Below are 24,175 nucleotides of genomic sequence, written 5' to 3'. Positions count from 1 at the left end.
ATTTAAAAAAAACATTTTTAGATCATTTTGTTTTCATTTAAATTTATTATTTCTGAATAATAATTCTGCAATTCTGCAATTTTTATGATTTACGTTTTATCTTTGTAAAAATATTATTAAAAAATGTGTTTGAAAATTTCACACTAATTGTAAAAAAAATGTAATTTTGTTTTTTATATTAGATACTTTTAAATATTTTATTTTATGATTTTACTGATTAATTCATTTCATATCAGAGTTCATCATAATTAAAAGTAAAAAAAAAAAAAAATTCGAAGTAAATGACGTAATACAAATGATCTGATTTAAATATTGTAGAAATATAAAAATATAATTAAGGTTTTTTATGAATAAAACAAACATTTTATTCCAGACATTTATTATAAAGTTTATTAATTTAGTTAATAATTAACATTAATTTGTGAATTTTTTTATAATATTTTAGTTATAAACTTTTAAATATTTAATTTCTTTTTCATAACAATTTATTTTTTCATCTAATTTAATTTTTCATCTTTTTGTCTAATTTTGTCTAATTTTGTCTAATTTTTAATTATATAATTTTAAAATTACATTTAAAAAATGAAAATATTTATAATAGATTTTTAATTTGTATAATAGATTATTATAATATATTTTTTTGTGTTTCGACATAAATGTTATTATTTATGTTCACGATTAACATTAATTTCGTGAAAATATTAAAACAAGAAAGATATCAAAATAATAGATTTTACTTTTTTTTATTATTTTTTGTTATATAATTATTAAAAATATTATAAAAATATTTTTAACAAAATTAATATTGTATTTTACTAAAATAGAAATATAATTATATATAGCTATTTATTTTTATAGTATTTTATTTATAATCATTTAAATAAATATTTAAATTGATATTAAAATAGTTTTACATTTAGATTATTAAAATAGAAAATTTTCTTAAAATATAATCGTTTAATTTTCGTATCATATTAAAATCATAATAATATTCATTTATATATTCATTTATATATATCCTGAAACTTATATATACTTCAGTAATAATACTTATAGATGAAAATATTTTTTTTTAGATTTTTTTTTGTAATTTAAAAAAACAAAAACTTTGTATTTTATATGTAGATTAAAAACAATATAAAAACAATGATTAAAATTCATAGAGTTGTATTTTTTTAAAAGTATAAATTAACTTATTTTTTTAAATTTTTTATAATTCCTTTTGAATAATATATACAAATATGAATAGAGAGGTCTGTTGCGACAGAAGTACTGCCACGAAGCATGCAATCTTGCGCCATCCATCGTATACGCAATTCTTTAGATCATCGCCGTAGGGAAATCTTGCTTTAAAGCAGTCTGAAAAATCTTCCTGAAATAGATATATTAAAAATGAATTCGATGTTATTATAATAAAATATCTTATTTATCTTATTTATTATAATAAAACATATAATATAAAATATTAATAGATATAATATATTCATTATACATATATTATATATATTATTGTTTATTATAATATATATATTATATTATAATATTTTCATACAATATTTTATATTAATTTATGAATAATAAAAAATGAATTATAATAAAATTGAAAACAAAATAAAAATAATATATATATATACGTATAAATAATAATGAATATAATTATTAATTTTAATATTAGCTTATTATTTTAATAATTACAATTTAAGTAAAGCTAATTTAAAATGAATGTCTATTCCAATGTTTAGTTATTATATTTATAATAAATAATGAAATTTATTCCAATTTTATGCATAATTAGTTTTGTCTCCTAAGATTAAGCATTATAACACATAAATAACATGATTCCTTATAATAAATAATGTAAATCATTATATATGTATAATAAATGTAAATAATTGATATCATATATGTATAGAGTGAATGAATAGAAAATCATTTATTTATTTGCAAGTAAAATAGAATATAATTATATAAAAATTAATACAATAAAAATCAAAATTAAAAATTCATTAATGTTTATAATCATTCAGAAATTAATTATTTTTGAATATCTCGTTTTGAAAAATTTTAGACACAAAATGAAATAACATATATTACATTAGCTTATATTATATCATATTCATATAGTTTAATTCATGTATTCTTATTCTTTGATTTTTTTTTCATATTTATAATATTTTATTATTCTTTGCTTTTTCATTTTTCTTTCTCATATTAGCAATGTTTTTTTGCTTTTTATCTTTCATACTTACAACTTTTCATATATATTCCCCCAATTGCTTTTTATAAATACATTGTATTTCTTTTCTATTTTTTATAAATCAGATTTGAATATTTTTAAAATAAAATATTTTTAAAATATTTTTAAAATAAAATATTTTAAAATGATTATTTGAATTTAATGAAAATAATTAATTTGCCAAGTTTTTATATTATTATTACTTCTAATTCTAGATTAACATTTATTATAATTATTTGCTCAATAATTATTCTGAAAGTATATTTAGTTTAGGAACGAATTTTCTCTTTTTTTAAGAAATAAACTTTATTTCTATAAATAACAATGAATTTTGTATTATTTTTCCAAAATATTGTTTTGTTTTAAATTCTTTTAATTGATCAAATAAAAAAATATAATCTTATTTGAAATATATTGTGAAATATGCAAGATCTTATTTATAAACGAATCGAGAATCGATTTTAAAGAATAAAACAAATATAGAAATACAAAAATGTTGGTTAAAATTTATTTGTTAAATTATAAGCAATTTAATTCGTATTAAATAAATTGAAACGAAAATAAAGTCGACAGCAATATATTATATTACAAACATAAAAATGATTCTTTCTGTTTCTAACGAATATATAATTATAATTTGAATAAAAATAATAAATAGCATTATTTCAAATAATTATTTTTAATTTATTATTTGAAAAATAAATTAGATTTAAATCATATATTTTGTTTATTTAAACAGACAATTTTTTTTAGATAGATAATTTTTTGTTATTTAGCTTTCAAATGAAATAATTTTTTATTTAATCTTCTATTTTAAGTTATTCAAATAATTATTTCTCAAATAATTTTTTATATTAAAATTATCACATATACCAAAATATTTTGTGATATTTAATTTAGATATTTTATTTATTTTTCAATGACTTACACAATATGAATTCAAATATATTTGAAGCAAGAATAATTCTGAAAATAAATAAAGTTATATTGTAAAAAAATTCCTGAATTCTATGTTTAATAATTTATAAGTAAAAATGATAATTCATTTATTTGAATAAAATTTCACAATCACTTGTATTAAATTATTTGTTATTTTATTTATTATTATTGTTATTTTATTATTATTAATTTAAATAAAAAATTATTTAAAAATAATTTATTTCTATCTTTTTTTCTAATCTATTTTACATAAAATGAAATTATTAGTAAAAATTAAAATAACAAAGTTTTTGAAATAATTTATTACTATCTTATTTCTTAAATTATAATTAAGTTTATACATCAACTGCAAAATTTTATGTTTTTATTTTTATTTTGATTTTTATTTATTCATAGTATCATATTGCTAATTGTAATTAATGTTTGAACAACAATGAATATGAACGTTAAATAGGCCATCATAAATTTAACATGATTAACGTTCAATATTCTGAAATTATAATTAGTGACTTCGAAGTTATGTTGATGAGAGAAAAATAAATGAATACAAAAAATTAAAGAAATATTGTTATTCCTATAAGTATTAATATTTATATAAATCAATGATTTAAGATTAAATCAAATTTTGACTAAAATTTGTCTATGTATTAATTGTAATTATAGATGAAATATTTTAAAATTTATTAAATCATTATTAAGTTAAAATATTAGATTATTACTCAATGACAAGCATTTTTGTATTTTTAAAATTAAATTAAAGCAAATTTGTGTTTTTAATCAATGATTTCGTTTAATATTTATTTCCTATTTCGCTATTTTTAATAAATTTAAAATATTATAAAAAAGTTTTACTTTTTATACTTTAAGCAAGTTTTTCGTTTTTTACATCAGCGAATTTTAGTTTTCGAATTATTCTGCCTTTATATATGTTTTTATATGATGATCATTGCTACTTAAAAGAAACTGACGATTTTACATATGTATTATAATAGTATAATGATTAGCTTGTGCCTTGAAAATTGATTTTGTTATTTGAATGAGATATTTTTTTAAAGATTTCCTTTGTGATGCATGTTTATATATATAAAAAGGAAACTTAGTTATAATTTCGATTATCTAGGAATTTTATTTTTGCATTTTGTGAATTTTTTTAAATATTCAAATTCACTATGAATGAATATAAAATGTATTGATTTATTTACTGTTTATATGTATATTTATATAAAGAAAGAAATAAGCGATTGCATATTATTATATATACTCTTACGAACTTGTAGAAATGAATAGAATGTACAAAATTGAATATAAAAATTTTTTGCGAATAACTCAAAAATACAACGATTATATGTAAAAGAAAAATTGTTCAAAATAATATTCTATTAGGAATAATGATTTTAGATCAGAATTAATTTATAAAATAGTTACGATAGCTTAAATTTTATTTTTTCAATAATTTCAAGACTTTCAATAATTTTAGATTTCCAATTTCTTAGTAGTAATATATGAATAATTATAGTTTTCTTATATTGTTCTAAATTTTCAATAATAATTATTAAAAAATATATAATAACAATAATACATAAATAATGGTTGTTTCAAAAATTACATGTCAAATATCTTATAATCAACCAAATAATTATAAGGATTCTCATGCATTGCGATATAATCGATCCCGCTTTTTTTTGCAGTTCTTATCCCCGCTTACATAGAAAGATCTCCAATCTTTAGGATACATAATGTCTATATATATATGTATTACACAATGTTTTTTTATCCCAAAAATCATTTTAAAATTAGTTCTTGAAAATTCGACTATTTTGATTTTATATTATAATTCACAAACTATAAGAAATGTAGAAAAAGTTTTCAGAGTTTTACAAAAGTTATTTCTTTTTAAGGATATGATATTATTTCATGCATAGATTAGATAGATTATATATACAATAAGATAAGAAATTTCCATACAAAGTTTTATTATATACGAAAACCAAATACATTAAACAGTTGTATCATTTCCGTAATTTTCTTCGATATTATAAATCGTTATTGATGTTGTTTCTATGATTGAGCTATGGTATGCAATAATAAAATTGATTTATTACAAAATTCGCTATTGACAAATTTTATTATAAGACCATTAAAAGCAAAGTTTATATATTAATGATAGTTTTCATTAAATTTACAAGATTCTAAAATTCGAAATTACAAGTTCGAAAAATTTTAAGATTTAAAATTCAGAGATTTAAGATGTTCTGATTTTGAAAGGGTTCTGAGATTCAAACAGTTCTGAAGTATAAAAGATTTTAATGTTGAAAAGATTCTGAGGTTCCAAAAGTTTTGAAGTTTAAAAAGTTCTCTCAAAACCTCTTCTTACTTATCTCATGAAATTGTGTTCGGTAGGGTATACAGCGATAATATCACGATTAATCATTAATCAGGATTAATCACCTCATTAAACGACAATCAATTTAAAGAAAATTCCTAGGATGAAATTGAGGAGTTATGTCATCCATAAAATCTGCTGTTTTCCCAGGAAATTGTTCCGCGAATATTTGTAATAATTTTTCTCAAGTAGGATAATACTGATCGCCGTTGAAACTAGCATAGCTAGAAAATATCGTCTCAGGCCCCAGAACTACATTGACACTCCAGCCATGCGAATTGTTTTTAATAAATATAAATTCAAAGGATTCTCCAAATTCTTCTCTCAAAAACAGCATCACTCTGTATTAAATTATCTCTCATAATTTGTTTCAATGTTTCAACATAAATATTTCTATATACTGATTAGATTATTATATAATTATGTATAATAATTTTTTACTATTATATAATTATATGTATTATATAGTATAATATAAATTATATAATATTATATAATTATATATAAAATATTTTACCAGATAAATCTTATGAAAAAAAACAACTTTTATCTGAAAACTTGTTGTGTAACGTAAAATCAAAAAATAATCGAATTTTTAAGGATTTTTTTTTTACTTTTATTTTTAGCTTCTTAAAATGATTTTGAGCAACAAAAAAAAATTTTTTAATGTATTCTTATGTAATACATATCTATATGATATATATTTATACAAGCACTATATATCTTCAAAGTTTTTGAATTTTCGATTAAAAATTTTTCCTTTTTAGATTTTTATCGAGAATAATTACTGAAGGGAGACTCAAAATCCGGGACAATTTTTAAAAATCAATTATTAAAAATCAGTTAGCAATTCAACTAGAAGCTAATCAGATCTAAATTGGAAAGAATTCATTTAAAAGTTAATCAAAAAGTTAATTAAAAACCACAGAAAATAACAATTTTTAAAAAATTACCAAATTTATCACAATATAAATAGTTATACAATTCTATAGCAAGTGATTCTTTGAGGAACAATATTCAATTGCATCTTTTTTCATACAATATTCAAAGTCTTTAACTTTACAACATAAGCTCATTAAAATCGACGCAAAGAGACTTAATCAAAATAGATTTGTCATATAATATATTTCTTTAGAATAAAAATAGAAATTTTTTAGATTTTGATAAAATTTTTTATATATAATAATTGATATAATATTTTATTCTTTATATAAAGATATTGATTATCTATGTTTGAAAAATTATTGTATTTTTATGTTACAATTTTGTTCTTATTTTATATAAAAATAAATATAATAAATCAAAAAATATATTCTTAATGAATTAATAAATTATATGTGTTTTACATGTTACAACAATGATTAATTTTAAATATACATAGGCTTATGAAATTTCTTAATATATTTCAAAATTATTATCATTATACATGCATTATTAAGTCAAAAATTGTTCAAAAACAAACAAAATAAATTTTAAAGTAAAAGATATTTGAAAGTAAAAATATAGTGTTATTTTTTTATCGCATAAAATATTTTGTATAAGTCAAACGATCTTCTTTAAAAAATAAAGAGAATTGAAGAGGATTTACTTTATTTCTGATAATGCTTATTTTATCCTTTCTTATGCATATTTATCATGGACATTCGAAACAACAAAATTCTTCAAATATGATAAGTCTGTAAATATTTTCAAGAAAGAAGCATTTGTCCAACAAAAGAATAACAATTTATTAATTGTAATTCGTAATTATAATTATAACAAATAGTAAAATTTGTATTTTTCAAACATTTATTATTTGAATAATCTAATATTATATTAATTTATATTCTATATTGCACACAAATATAAACATATGTTTTTATTTACTAATGGAAATCGAATTTAATTTAATTTAAAATTGATGTTGGATATGTCTATATACGATGATAGAAACGTATACAGTATTAATTATTGAAATGAAATTGGAAATATTTAAAAAATCAAAAAATGGTAAGAATATTATAGAATTGATTTAGAATTGAGAAAGAATATAATAATGAAAGAATATAATAATTATAATAGAGTAAATTCATTATCCGAATCAATAAAAACAAAATTGTTTGGATTAAAATATAGTTGAAATCTCTTTAATTTGAAATAGACTATACAATAGCATTTCCATTCTTATTTTTTACCATTTTTTATCTTTAAACTTTTTTTATTGTAAAATACATTTGAAGAATATGCATTTTGCAAATAATTTTCAATTTTAATTTTCTATTTTTTTATGATATGAGTGTGTAAATATTAATTCTTTTATCAATTTTATTTTTTTCTTTTTTTTTCTATTTTTGATTTCGTTTCGATGTTATATCATATGAATGCGTCTAATATAACTTACAAATTAAATTCTATTTCCATAGCTGTCATAAGAAAAGATTTTGTTATGATAGTATATAATTCAGAAATAACATATAGATCAAATAAAATTCAAATAGTTCAAATAAAGAATGTTCGATTAATAAAATGTATTAAAATATTATTAAGATACTAAATATGCAAAGATTTTATTTTATTGAAAAATTCATAATTATTGGTATTAAAAAACAGAAGAGTGAAATTGAAAATTATGTATATATATTTCAGAAAAAAATGCCGAAAAATAAACATGGTGTATGCAAATAATTTTTATAAATTTTATGAGACTTATGATCATATGATCTTTTCTAGATATTTATTTAACATTATTTTCTAAGTTATCTTATTTTAAATTGCTTCGATTTTTATTATATTATCAAAGTTTTAATTATATTCTTCAACGTCATATATTGCAACATGACGGACATGTTTGTAGGACAAGGAAACGAATAATTGACGGGAAAAGGAGTTATAAGCTAATCATAGCTAATCTAGAACGAGAGCAATTAAAAAACATACTTGTAAATATAGTAAAATATCTGTGACTTGTAAAATATTAATGATTGCTCACTGTGAAATTATTCGATATGGAGGTGAAAAAGAAATAAAATGCCTAAATAATAAGTTTAAAAATGATTAATTAAATATTCTCGATATTTTGATAATATTTTTGGATAGTGATAAAATCAAGTTCAATATATCTAATTCTATTTATAAATATAAATCAATGTAAAAGTTTCATTTTATTTTAATATATTTATAGGTGCAGTTCGGATTTTTATGTAGCTGAAATATATTAAAATATATAATTAATATGTAGAATATATAGAATTTATAATTAATATATCATTCTCTTTAATAACATATTTTAAAATATATATAGAATTACAATATTTATATTTATGAAATATTAATAATTTTATTATTATTTTACAAGATATAATTTTATATTTTATGAAATTATAAAAAGATAATTATTGAAATTAACATTTTTGAAATGCTATTTACTTTAAAGTTCAATTTCATAACAAATTATATTAATACAGATATAGATTATACTATGTCTGAAAAAAGATAATTGATAATATAATAAAAATAAGAATTAAAAAGTTAAAAAATATGTTTAAAAATATATTTATATTTTAAAAAACAAAAAATTAAAATTTCCTTGCAGCACCTTAAAAATTAATTTTATAAAAAATATTTTAAAAAATTTTTTATAAAAAAAATTATTATATAATTTTATTTTTTCTGATATCTAATTTTTTCATTTCCTTCTATTTTTAACAATATTTTGTGCTTGTCGTTATTTCAGATAATAATATAACTAACGAAATAAGAAAAATGAATCAAAGAGTGATATTTGTTTTATATGTAATATTAATCATTTTTGGTGCGATTCAATTTTGTCAATAATTTTATTAACAAATCAATTTTTTGTTTTATTAATTCTAGAATATTAGTTTTTTTTATTTAACTAATAATTATATAAGAACTACAAAAACATTTACATAATATATATTTATTTTCATTGATTCAAGAATTGAAAATTCCCCTAATCAATATTTTTAAAAATATATTAAAATATTTATTTATAAAAATATATATATTTTTAAAATATATATATATATTTATAAATATATTAAAATATATATATATATATTTACATAAGAAATATATATAAACAAAAAAATTAAAAAAAGAAATAAATTGTAAAGAATAAAGATTGATATCTTATTGAAAATTTCTTATAATAATGAATAAGATCAGGAAACTAATAAAATACATTGCTTTAAAATAAAAATTTTCTTGATACATCTAAAATAATTTATTATATATATTAAATAAAGTAATACAAAAGTATCCATAATATTTTTAAAAATTATAATCTTCATGATATTAATAAAAAGTTTTTTTTATATGTAATAATTTATGAAATCTTCTTATCTTTAAAGAATATCTTTGACTTTTAAAATTCTTTTCATTTAATGTTGAACTTAATAAATAATAATGCTCAGACAATAAGATAGAAGATAATTCATATACATTTTTAAAGTTCAGATTCCACATACTCAATTTTCAGTTATTAATCAATAATATATGTCGAAATTTCTATATTTATAATTTGATTTGGCCAATATTTATGAAACATTTCAAAAATGATCATTAAAATAATATCAAATAAGATAATATAGATATTAGTTATTAAATTAGATATTATTTCAAGTAATTATGCATTATTTTATTTAAATAGATATATAATATTTCTCTAGATTATTATGTTGTTTTATATTTATTATTATATTTATTATTAACATTGTTTCTGAAAAGAAAATAAATTTTTATTAATTTTTGAATTTTTAAAATACTTATTAGTATTTCTTAAATATTCTTATTTTATTAAGTCTTATTTTATTAGTTTCTATAAAGAAATTGTTTTCTTCAATATATTAAAGAAATTTATTTGATATATTTAACAATATAGATATCTCTTTAAATTGTTTAAAGTAAAATAATTTTGAAAATAAATTTATTATAAAAATTAATTAAATATTGTAAAAATTATCAGATTTAAAGTTTAATCTAAATTTATTGTATTCAGAAATTTATATTTCTGAATAAATTAATAAAATTTTATTTAACTCTTTATGTTAAATTATTTATTAATTTAGTTGAAAAAAATAAAAATTTCAGATGTATAAAAAAATTGAATTCTTCATAATATTACATTGATTTTTGAATTGCATTATAATTAATGAAATAAAAAGAAATTGAAAAATTAAATTAAAATTTGTGATGTATATTTAATTTTAGCATTATTATTTATTATATATATAAATTTATAACTATAATGTATATTTATTAAATATATAACTATAATATATCACAATATATATATATTATAATATATTCAAAAAAATTTATTTTTTATAAATAGCTTAAAAATTAATTAATTTTTATTTTTAATCAAAAAGTTTTTAATTATGATCATTCGATATTATTTCAAATTGAATGATTAATAATTTTTATTTACTTTAATATATTTAATACTATACATAAAGAATAAAAAAATAAATTGTTAATATAAAGAATTTATTATATATGTAATATGTATTTCAACATTTTTATTTCAATAAAAATCAAAATTTTACTAAGAGCGTTTGCATATTTTTTAAAATTGCAGAAATAAAAAATTTAAAATTTGTCATTTTCAGAAGTATGATGATTCAATTGTTGATAAAATTATTATTTATCTCTTTAATAATAAAATAAGATTACATTTTTATTAATGGTATGGCTGGAAAACTCATTTATAATTAGAGTAAAAACAATAGCAAAAATTTTATGTACTTAAAAATATGAGTACTTAGATTACAAAAGATTATTTTTCGAAGAATTTATAATCAGAATTCAATAATCATAATATTAAAAAAATATTTAATAATCAACTAGAAAATTTTTTATTTCTAGAATTAATTAAATCTTTAGGAAAAATATATTACTCGTTGGATGGATAATACAAATTTTTTTTTTTAAAAATGCAATCAAGTCAAAAATAAAAAATTTTTTTTACTAATATTAATATTTTTTTTTCTAGTATTAATTTATCTCTTCAAAAAAAATTTATTACTTTTTAGATTATATATTTTTAATAATAGATATAATTTTTTTTCAAAAAATAAATTAATACATAAAAAATATTAGATCAAATTATTGATCCAAAATATTTGATCCAAATTAAAATAATTCTTAATTTAAAATTTTTAATAATTTTTTAAGAATTCTTGTTCCCTCAATTAACTCTATATTTCTTATTTATTTACAATCATGTTGATAGTTCTGAAAACAAGAATTAACAACTATATATTATCCATATAGTGTCATAGTTAGTTAAAAATGATATGTAACTTCATCATGAATTTACATTGTATTTTTAAAACATTATTTTATTTTGTTAGTAATTTATTATTATATCTTATTAGTTTTTGATTATCTATTATCGATTTATATCGATAGTTAGTGGTAATTTTACTAGACTAAAAGTGGTAATTTTACTAGGGTAAAAGTGGTAATTTTACTAGGGATAGAAGAATATAGTTCAGCACATTGCTTTTTCGATGCTTTTGTTTAATGCGTTGGTTTCTTATACACTAGCCTTGAATAATGAAGCAATATAAAGACAGGTAAAAGTGGGGTAGTGAACTTGCCTGTTGCTACAAAACTAGTTATCCAAGAATGTAATAAGCAGATACCGTGGCATGGAAATCATATGATACGCATGGACACACATCGAATACGGTCATTGCTCAATGTTGCATATCCTCCTATAAACACATGCCGTTTTACTTTAGTTTAACCTGGATCGCGTGCGTAACCGTGAAATGAACATCATTTGCCATTGTGAGAAGATGACAAGACCGTTTCAAATGAGAATTGTAATAGGTTGTTAAATGCTGTTTAAAGTTCATTTTTATAGATGGCCACATTTTAGTAGATATATAATTATTAGTAACGAATGATTTAACATTGCTAGAGAATTATTTAATATTAGACAGTGAAACAAAAATTGTGTTGTAACTTTTTGTGATGTAAATATTTTTTTTATTTTCTTGAATATTTTTCTCGTTGACTTCTGTACGTAATATGTAATAGAATGAAGCATAACATAAAGATTCTTTTTCGATAATTTAAGTTGAATTAAAAAATCATAAAGATTTTGAATTTAAAATTCGACAAATTTTTTTAAATATTGAAAATTTTTATTTTCATTAATTTTATAATTTTTTAATTCAATATTTTTATTTTAATTCAATATTTATTATAATTTTTATCAATAATTTATAATAATGTAATTTTTTAACAAATAATGTTTATTTATACTTTTTTGCATATAAATAATTTCGAAAGAAAAAAAGTTGCATTAAATTTGATATGTTTAATGATAAGAAAATAAAAAAAATATTTTCAAAACATATTTTATAGAAGAAAAAAATAAAATTAAAATTCTTCTATTACTTCAAGAAATAATTTTTTAGAAACTATCTTTGCAATTTAATTTCATGAAAAATTCAAAAATATTTATATAATTTTGATTTTTTCATTTCATTTTAATTTATAGTAGAACTCTATTGAATTTTATAATTTAATATTTCATATGCTTATGCAAATTATTTTTTTGTATAGATTAATATTTGAAATTATAAATAGAAATTTTTTTATAAAAAGAAAGTTATAATTAATCACAATTTTTAATTTGAAATTTATAAATTAGAAATTATTACGAATACAAATGTAATAAAATTATCACATAACTATCGATATAGATCGATAATAGATAATCAAAAACTAATAAGATATAATAATAAATTACTAAAAAAATAAAATAATGTTTTAAAAATACAATATAAATTCATGATGAAATTACTTTGTAATTTTACAATTTTTCCTTATTTTTTAGCTCAGAATATTATTTTGTTATAAATCTCTAATATTTCTGACTTTTTATTTTAAATACTTTTTAATATTATTTTATATTTTTATTTAAATACTTTTTAATATTATTATTGAATATTATTATTATATTATATATTTTGATGTTATTTAACTTTTTTTAAATTAAATTTGAGAATAAAATTCTTTTTTTTATTTTAAAAAGAACTTATTATTTTTATTTTTTTAGTAACATATTAAAAAAACATTAGTTAATTCATTAGCTTGTTTACGTGAAACTATCTAGAGAAAGTAAAAATCGTGAACATATATGAATGGAATTAATTGTTGATCATACATAAATGGAGAAAATTATTTATATATTGCGTTTATATGCAGTAAAATGTTTAATTAATTCTATTTCTCTATATTAATTGAAAAAATTAATTTTAAATACAATTATTTAATTTTAAAGATTTTAAAATTTTTAAAATTTTATTTAATTTAAAAATATTATACTAATAAAAATAACAATTGATTAATAATTTTTTACATGATGCGAACCGTGTTAATTAAAATTCTATAAGTCGAAAATTTTTATAAAATTATAATTTTATTCATTTTCTTCTATTCTCTTGCGGAAATATATAATTAATAAAAAAATATTTTTATTCTATATTACAAAGAAATTCACTTTAATTGAAAATTTCATTGATTTTATCAAAAATTTGTTTGTATGTAGAGTAATGAATTATATATGAAGTAATTTTTTGCTGAGGAAATCCTGTCAAAAAAATGAAATGAACCTTTGAAAGTTTTAACAAAAATTTTAACACAGTGTTATTTTATAATAGAGTAAATTACGGTATAATAGGATAATAAAGCATTAAAAACTAAATATTTCATAGTTTAAAATATTGTTCTATCTAATATTACTATAAAGTTATATTTAAAAGAACAAAAAAATATTGAATCTTTAAGTTAATTTCGTCTTAAAATGATGTTATAAAAAATTATCGCATACATAATTCACTTACATTACATATATTACAAAATTTCATTAAAAATAAAAAAAATTTAGAATATAGAAAATTTTTGTAATATTTCTGTGACTAATTGTATATCGAAATGAAACTTATTTTAATTTTAGATATAATTGCTATATATCAAAATATTTTATCTTTTAATTATATGTGAAAATTTGTAATAGCCAAATCTTTACAAATCAAAGTTTATTTTTATAAATCGAATTTCTATTGTTGTAATTCGAAGTTATCGCTATGTCATAAGATGTTAGAAATACATTCTTCGATATCGTCTCTTTTTGTAATCATTAGAATTTCTTTTGAATAATATAACACAATACATATCATATTCCGATTTTTTTTATTCTTCGATCATGCATATATTCTATACTAACTATTAATTTTTATCTAATTATTTTTCATCAGTTTTATTTATGTTTATATTTTTCTTATTCTTCGATCATGCATATATTCTATACTAAGTATTAGTTTTTATCTAATTATTTTTCATCAGTTTTATTTATGTTTATAATCATATTTATAATTATATTCGTCCTTTTTATAATTTTGTTAGAAAAAATTATAAATTCATTTTTTTATATTTCTTTTATTGTTATAATTAAAATATTATTGTTTTCTTTAGCAGAATATATTATACAAAAATACATATGAAATATATATATAAAATAAATTTATGGAAAATGTAAAAATGCAGAAAAGCTTGCTCGATTTCGATGATTTTTAAATATATTATTATAGAGAGCAAGATTCTGAACTTTTTTATATACATATAAGCGGCAGTCGGTCTTAGTTTTCGAAATATTTACAAATATTTCAAATATTTATATTTTTTATAATAAATATACTATATCTTTTGTCTCCAATATAATTTTTGGGTCGTCAGTGAATTAATAGGTAATTTAAAAGATCATCTAAAAGTTTAATTTAAAAAAAAATATTAAATTGAAAGAAAATTAGAAGCATAAACATTTAAGTCAATTTAAAAGCTGACGATTAATTTTCTAAGTGCAGTTATACAGATATCGCATTTAACATGTCTTTACCGGATACGAGTATCATTTGCATGCCATGACCTCAATTGATCACTAAGGAGGCGAACTTGTGAAACAGCGTTAATGTCATTTACTTGCATCCTGACATGCCCAATTCGCTTGACCTCAACCAACTAAAGATATCGTATGTGTACTCGTGAAATATCTGCGTGATCGTCGTTCGTGGTAAGTAAATACAAAGAAATCGCAGAGAATCGGAATCGAGTTCTGATGATGAAAGTAGTCATTGGTGTTCAAACAAAAGAATGTCGTCCTGGCACATTGTACCGTTAATGTGACGAGAAATGGAAGGAGATGTCAACTGTAATCCATTACGTATCTATAAAATGTAAACACAATGTACCTATAAACTGTGAACAGTGGGAACGACAGATCTTACAAATAATAATTGCAATTTTTTGAAACAATGTATTACATATGTATTATATATTCCGTGTATTTTCGACATATATTGAAATCGATTATGAATTGAATAAATTTTAAAGATTGGAAAAAAATGGTTAAGAGAGGAACTATTTTGATTATTTATAAATTTGAAATACATTAAAATAAAAATACTTTTGTAATTCAAACTTTTATAAGTTATTTGTAATAGTTGTTTGTAATTCATAAAAGTGCTTATATTTTATAACATTATTTTTAGAATTTTTCTTAAAATAAATATTTTTGATAATTTGTTTAAATTTTTTTCAAATATATTTAAAATATAATTAAACATTTTTATCATTAATAAAATTTCTTTTGATATTAAATGAAAATAAGAAGAAAAAATTTATAAACTCGTTATTGTAAATTATTTTCTGATTACTGGCCTCATACTTTGTTTATTATGAAACCAATAAAGTTATTTTATTATTATTATATGAATTATAAATATTATTATATACTATTTATGAAAATTATAACAATTATTATATAATAATAAGTTATAATAAATATAACATTATTATTAGTATAACGTTACAAAAAATTTGAATCGATATTTTAAACGATACGATAATAAAAGTAAATCTAAAATTTTAATTACTGGAGCATTATTAAATTCATCTTTTAATTAATTTATTTATTAATTATTTTCTAATAATTTAAGCATATTTGTATAAATATAATATATTTTATTTTATTTAGTAAAAAAAAAAAATTATCTTATTTCTCTTATTTATTTTAAGCTCTTGCTTGATATTATTTTATTAAGTTCACAAAAAAGTTCCGAAGAAATCGATTAACATAAATATAAAAAATTATTTTTGGAATTAAAAAAAAATATAAATGTCTTAGATTTTTAATTGAAACGAAAAAATTAATAATTAAAATTAATTATTTTAAAAGTTTAGCTTAAAAGTGTATAATTTATCATGCAAAAAAATGATTGATATAAATATTTTAATTCAAAAACTATAAAAATTTAATTTTATTCACTTTTTTAATACTGTGCTGTGTTATGCTGTGCTGTGCTGTGAAAATTTTTACAAATCGAAATATAAACTTACTTTAATTCGAATTATGTGTTATATTATATATATTAAAATTCGAATTCAAAATAGTTTATTTTCACAATTAATTATTTAAAAATAAATTTATTTTTATAACTCAAATTTTTATCAGCAATGATTTTTATCAGCATTAATTCGAAGTAATCTTATTAATAATTATTTAAATTAAGACGATTAGATATTATTTTTTTAACTATTAAAATCGAAGAAAATATTGTTTTTTTTTTAATTTTAATAATTAGAAAAAATATTATGTTTTTTAAAAAATCGCTAAAAATTGCAAGTCACAAAAAAATTTTTGTTTGTTAAAAAATTTTGATAAAAAAATGAAATTTTAATAATTTGGAGATTTTATTTCTTCCTTTAAAATTTTAGATATATTATAAATATTATTCTAATATATATATTATATATATATTATTATATTATATTATTAATATATATTAATAAATATTATTTAAAAAATATTATTTCATATTATTTAATATTTAAATCACTGGAAAATGATATGCATTTGAATTAAATTTGATTTTTGCTATTAAATAAAATATTTATTTTTCCTTTAGTTTCATTTTAAGATAAGTGTAATATGTTAGGCCAAACAATGGGTAGCTTTATGGTATCAGATATATTTCGTAGAATTTTGTAGTTTTTAGAAATTTAACTTTAAGCACTTAAAAAGTTGGAAAGTTTCCTAATTTATATGTTATTATATATAAAATCATTGCTTTGAGATTCATGAACTCTGGTAATTACTATTGATAATTCTAGAAATCTAAGTCTAGCGGAAAAATTGTCTTATTGTTCACTAATAAAACTTATTCTTCCCCTCCCAGACATATTGCACTTGAAAAAATAAAATTATTCGAAATTGATCATTTTCCAAGAGATGAGTTTACCTTCTCGGATTCCCCTTCTGACTTTTTATAATTTCGAAGAAGATCCGAATTCTGAACGAATAAATATAATTTGTTATATAATGTGTATAATGTGTATAATAAATAATTGGAATGTCAGAACAGAATATAAAATATAGTGGAATATAATAAATTCATAAAAACTTATAGACTTGTCTTAAAACATTTAAAATAGCCTTGGAATATTCGCTCCAAATACTTTCAAATTTATAGAACAAATCGATATTCGTTTCGAATATAACTTGCGTGGAATCTTTTCGATAAAATAATTCAGAATAATCTTAATCTTGTGTATATTCGAATTAAAATCTTTTATCTTGTATAATAAGTTCTATTAAATATAGTCAAATGAATTTAATTCATTTTATTTCTCCGATTTGAACTTTGAATTAGTATTAAAAGAATCTTAACTGACATATGCAGTCAACCGATTCTGAAAGATTCACAAAATCAATTATATTATCAACCATAGTTAGGAAATACTAATATTATAAATTAATGTTGATCAGTAAAACATATATTTTGAGAGAATTGTATTAAAAATTGAAAATAATTATAGTGAAGTCTAATTTTACTATTAACAAATCTAATATTTTTTATTTTCTAAGGTAAATATTCTGATTTAATAATTTAGAATAAAAAAATTAGTATTAATAAAAATGATTTTTTAGAGAATAAATTGTGAGATGATTTGATTAAAATAAAAAATATACAGTAAGAAAAAAATATATTTAATAAAAAAAATAGGAATAAACTATATAGATATGGCCGATATCTTTGTTCGCTGAGCTTACTATATTGCATCATATTGCGGTTCGAATAGAGGAACAGATAAAACAAAGTCAAAACAGCGATCGTATTTAGTAACATTCAATTTATATATAAATATATAAGATATCGCATCTTTACATATATAAATTCAATAGAATTAATAATAATAAATACAATAATATTGATCATAATATAATACAGCAATGAAAATTTAAAACAATTTAAATTTTTAGTACTTCATTATCTTTAGTACTGTATGTATATAAAACTTTGATAATTATTTACAAAAAATTATTTTCACAAATTCTAACAATCTTAAAATATATTAAATATTGTCATAAATAATATTTCCTTATATTTAAAATTGTTAGTTTTAGTTTCATATATAAGTAAATTTCCGTTGTATAATGCAGTTAATATATTATGCATTGTAGAAAATTCTCTTATACTAGAATTTTCTTTATAACACAAAAAATGTAAAGAAACATATTCGGAATAATTATGTCAAATATTTATGTTTTATTTTCTTTTTATTAAAATTTTTTATTACAAAAATAATTTAGCAAATAGAATAGTTTTTTAAAAAAATAAATAAAAAAATATATACATTATTGATTTAAGAAAAAACATATACATGTTATATGAAGAATTGTATAATATAAAAATAATAAAACATGACAATATTTTTGGCACATTGTAAGAATTCACATTATAGAAATTTATAATATTAAAAAAGTATTTTTGTAATTTTTATAATTAATAATATTCAATTAAGTATTATTTAAGTATTTGACTTAAAATGAGTAAAATAATAATTTTCTTAAATTTTGATTAGGTTAGGGTTTATAATAATTAAAGAATATTCTACTATTCTTTTTTTTTGTTGTATATGTTAACAAATTATGTTTTATTTTTAATCAATAACACAACCATTATTTTAAAGCTGATTTTTATTATTCTTTATATAATAAATATAGATATATTAATAATAATTAATATTTCAATAATATTGAAATAAAATATTTTAATAATAATTTTAATATATATATATTAGATTCGAATTAATTCAATGCGTTTTATAAATTTCATTATTTATTTTTGCTAGCAATATTATTATATTAATATTGTATTTTAATAATATTTTTGTTGATATTTTGAAAAGTATCATGATATTTTAAAAAATAAGCAGCGATTATATTTATAGAAAAAATTGAAAAGATATCATTCAAAATCATTTAAATTGAGATATATTTTTTTATAGTTATTAAAAATTTTTATTTTGAAATTCTTTCAACACATAATAATAATTAATTATACAAAAATAATTTTCTATTATTAATTTCCTATATAAAATTAAAAAATTTTAAAAAATTATTAATTATATTATATTATATTTTTCATACTATTAATAAAAAAATTTAGACAAATATTCAATTATCTCAAGTAGTAAAGTTAATAATATATGAAACATATCGTAATATACAGAGTAGTAAATAACGATATATGATCAGATTAAATGACATGCTCACGTTATCTATTACTATATTATCATGCAATGTATTTATACATTCATAAAACAAATGTTCTTACCTTACTGTCTTAAATTTTATTCACAATGATCACTATATTGAGTCATTATAATTGATGCGATTTTTTTTATACTATATTCTATATTTTTTATATACTATATTCTATTGATTGTATTATATTCCAACTGATTTAATATACTAATAATAAATTTTATTAACAAAATTATATTATGGAATTTTTTAATTATTGAAATAGTAATTTACTTTATTTTATTTTTATTATATTTGTGGTTATACAAAAATTTATTTTATTCGGAATTGATAAATAAAAGAATAAAGAAAATGTTATATAATACATACATAGTTACAAAATTATTATAAAAACTTATTAAGTTAACTTATAATTACTTATTAAAACTTATAAAAACAATAATTTTATAATTTATTTATTTATTATTTTTTTTTATTTATATTTATTTATTTATTTTCTTTTTCCATAGAAAATGGAAATATAATTTTATTGTACTATAAGTCAATATACAATTTTTTGTAATATATTTCAATTTTAATAAATTAATTATAAATATATTTAAATAATAATAAACGATAGAAATATCCAAAATAAATAATTTAAATTTAAAATCTCAATATATTTAATTATTTTACGGTTGTTTAGATACTTTATTATATCTATTATATATTTTAGAAAAGAATATATTTCATAAGAAATTTATTTATTTTTTTTAATAATTTTATCTGGTCACAAAAATTCTTTATTTTTTAATAAATAAGAAAATTTAATATTATTATTATCATTATAAAACATAATATAATAACTTCAAACATAATAATATAATTTTACTATTATATAAAAATATTATTTGCTGACAAGAAAAATTAAATAAATATTATATACAATATATTTTCTATAAATATTTTCAATGTAATTATTAAAATCTTTTAATATTAACAATAATTGAATAATTAATTAAATAATTGAAATATGAAATGTTAAGATTTACAATTACATCAAACTTTTTTATCGAATACATTTATTCCATTAATAATGGATTTTTTTTTCCATGCAGAATAGAACGAGCACACGAGATAGCAGAACGAATATCGCAAGGATGATGAGTTCTATGCAAACACAATTGCCTGGATCCTTGTACGATTCGGATCAAATTGATCCGTATCGACTTCTCGAGGATGATCTTAAAGATATCTATGATGATATACGAGAGGTTAGTCAATTTCTAAGATTTATTTATCAGAGAGATGAATAACTTTTATAACTTGCATGTTGTTATATTCATTACGAAAAAATGGAATAAAAAAATTATATAATTATTTTTATTATTTTTTAATACTGAAAAATCTTATTAAATTCAGATTTAGTATATAAATGACATAAAATTAGTTCTTAACGCAAAAAATTAGTTTTTAATTCTTATTTTTATTATATTATCATTTGTACTAATATTGATAATATAAATATGTATAAAATACTGTTAAAAATACTTATAAAATAATAATTTTCTTGAATCTTAAAATCGAATTTCTTTATCGAAAATTTTTACATAATAATATAATTTTACTATTATATAAAAATATTATTTGCTGAAAATAAAAATTAAATTACTGTAAATTATTAAATAAATAAAATTAATAAAATTAATAATTTTTAAAAGATTTGTAGCATTTTAAAAAATTTATTAATCAAATTCAGATTTTAATAATTATAGATTTTTATTATTATTTATTATATTATATTAATATTAGACTTTAATATTATTATGAAAATTAACTTTTGTTTATTATAAATCATGAATAAAAAAAGAGAATTTTGTTTTTACGTCCCATTTTAATAACTATTAATTAAAATATATATCAATTAAAATATATCTTTTTATTTTCTATCTTCGTTTCTTTATCAAATTATTTTATCTTAATATCAATGCATTTTATACATTAACTTTCTAACAGTATACATATTCTATGGTCTTAGCTTAATTAATTAGCTGGGAAAATATGGAAATCGAATTTCTTAATAAAATTTACTTACTCTGAAATATGAAATGAATAACTTAAATTTTTTAAATTATTATTATTGATATCAAAAAACTTATATATTATTATATTATTATTTTAATAAATAAAGATATAATAAACTAAATATTTTTTTAATTTTTAAAAAATAATTCTTAAAAAAACTATTTATTGACAATAATTTTTCTTAATTATAAAATAGTTATAAAATAAATTTTTATATGATAATGTTATTTATTTTATTTTTGTTCTTTTATAAAATTCATTTCATAAAATGAAAAGTATTTAATATTAACAAATAATTATAAATAACAAATAATTAATTTTGTGAAAGGAAACGTTTTTTAATGAAGGATTAAATAAGAATATTAAAGATAAATTGAAATTTAATTTTTCAGATCTTGAATTTGAAATTAAAAAATTTATTTTTAATTTTTTTTCTAAAAAGCAAAATTTATTTTATCAACAATTTAAATTTTAATAAATTTTAATTCATGTAATTCTAGTTTAAAATTTATTAATAATAACAATAATCATTATTTTGGCTTAGGTTACAAAAGTAAAAAAAAATAAAAAATTAAATATTTTTTTTTTATTTTATAAATAAACTATTATGATGGATTAGTAAAATCGCATCAATTAAAATGATGTTTTTTTTTAAAGAAAATTTTAAGAAAAATTTAATTACATTATTATTAAATGAAAAAAAAAATAAATTTATATCAATATATATTTTTATAAATTATTCCTGCTAAGTTTCGAAAATTTCGAATTACAAAAATAGCATAAAATTTCAAGGTTGAAGAAATTTAAAAAATTTCTTATTAAAATTTCTTATTTTTATTTTTATATATTTAATAATATATTTGATAAAAATAAAAATTAAATTATTGAATTTAATTTTATAAAATTAAGAAAAATATTTACAATATTTTAAAATATTTATTAATAAAATTCAAATTTTTATGTTTTTAATTTCATTATAAAAAATAATTCTAGTTTGCTATTAAAATATATGAATAAAGAAGAATTTTTTGTTTTTACATTTCATTTCATTTTAATGCATACAAATTAAGTTAAAATGATTGCTCTAAATAATATTCTTAATATGGCAAACTTTTATAAACAATTTATTGTGTTATGAAATCTCGATAATTTTTTTATATAACTATAATAATATTATTACTATTATACTAATACTATTCTTATGAAGCATTTCTTTGAGACAAATCGAACAACTGATTGAAATCAATTTCCTGATATCATTTTCGGTAGAAACCGCATTGATTCGCTGTGACTTGTTAAATAGTTCCATGAAATCGTTTTAATAGCCATGGTTCAGATCCGAAAGAAAAGATATATATAATCGTACATTATATATAATCGTACAAGAAAAAGTAAATGAATCAATTGATTTACATCATCGTTATTCTTTTGTTATCGAAAAATTTTTCTTTTTGATATCGAATAATGTAAAATTTCGTTTGTGAAATCATATTCTATAAATAGAATCCAGAAAGATAAATTTTTCAAATAGACAATTAAAAATAAATATTTTTATTCTTCTAATAATAGAGGATTTTAAAAATAATTTTTTTTTTTTGAAATAATATGTTATCATCAATAATCGAAACAGTATCAATAATCGAAAATTTTTGCTATTTTTGATTTCTGATCCATATGCTGTTTGATTTATTTTTAACATCTTTATTTAATTATCAAAATATCAGGAACATTTTTGATATTTATGACATTCTTACTCAGTAGCATTAATATTAAATGTATCTTAATGTATCATAATCGTATCTTCATGATTAAAAATTTAAAAAATTTTTGGATTCAACACAATAAAATATGATGATAAAATATGAAAATATAAAAAATGATAATTTAAATGCCCTATGCATGGCCAAAACTCTTTATGTTATTATAT

At 17.4% G+C, this 24,175-nt stretch overlaps 1 protein-coding gene across 1 annotated transcript in view; it reads left to right on the top strand.

The window, feature by feature from the left end:
• The window catches only part of LOC122715618 (all trans-polyprenyl-diphosphate synthase PDSS1), a 181,487-nt gene that overhangs the window by 99,244 nt on the left and 58,068 nt on the right, over positions 1 to 24,175 (top strand). The window contains exon 2 of the mRNA XM_043937932.1: positions 21,282 to 21,437. Coding sequence (XP_043793867.1) covers positions 21,282 to 21,437 — 156 coding nt within the window. The remainder of the gene's footprint in view (positions 1 to 21,281; positions 21,438 to 24,175) is intronic.

This window comes from Apis laboriosa, unplaced genomic scaffold (assembly GCF_014066325.1).
Source record: "Apis laboriosa isolate Shangri-la unplaced genomic scaffold, ASM1406632v1 scaffold39_cov144, whole genome shotgun sequence".
NCBI lineage: Eukaryota > Metazoa > Arthropoda > Insecta > Hymenoptera > Apidae > Apis > Apis laboriosa.
The sequence above is the reverse complement of the archived record's forward strand: the minus strand, read 5'-3'. Positions and strand labels throughout refer to the sequence as shown.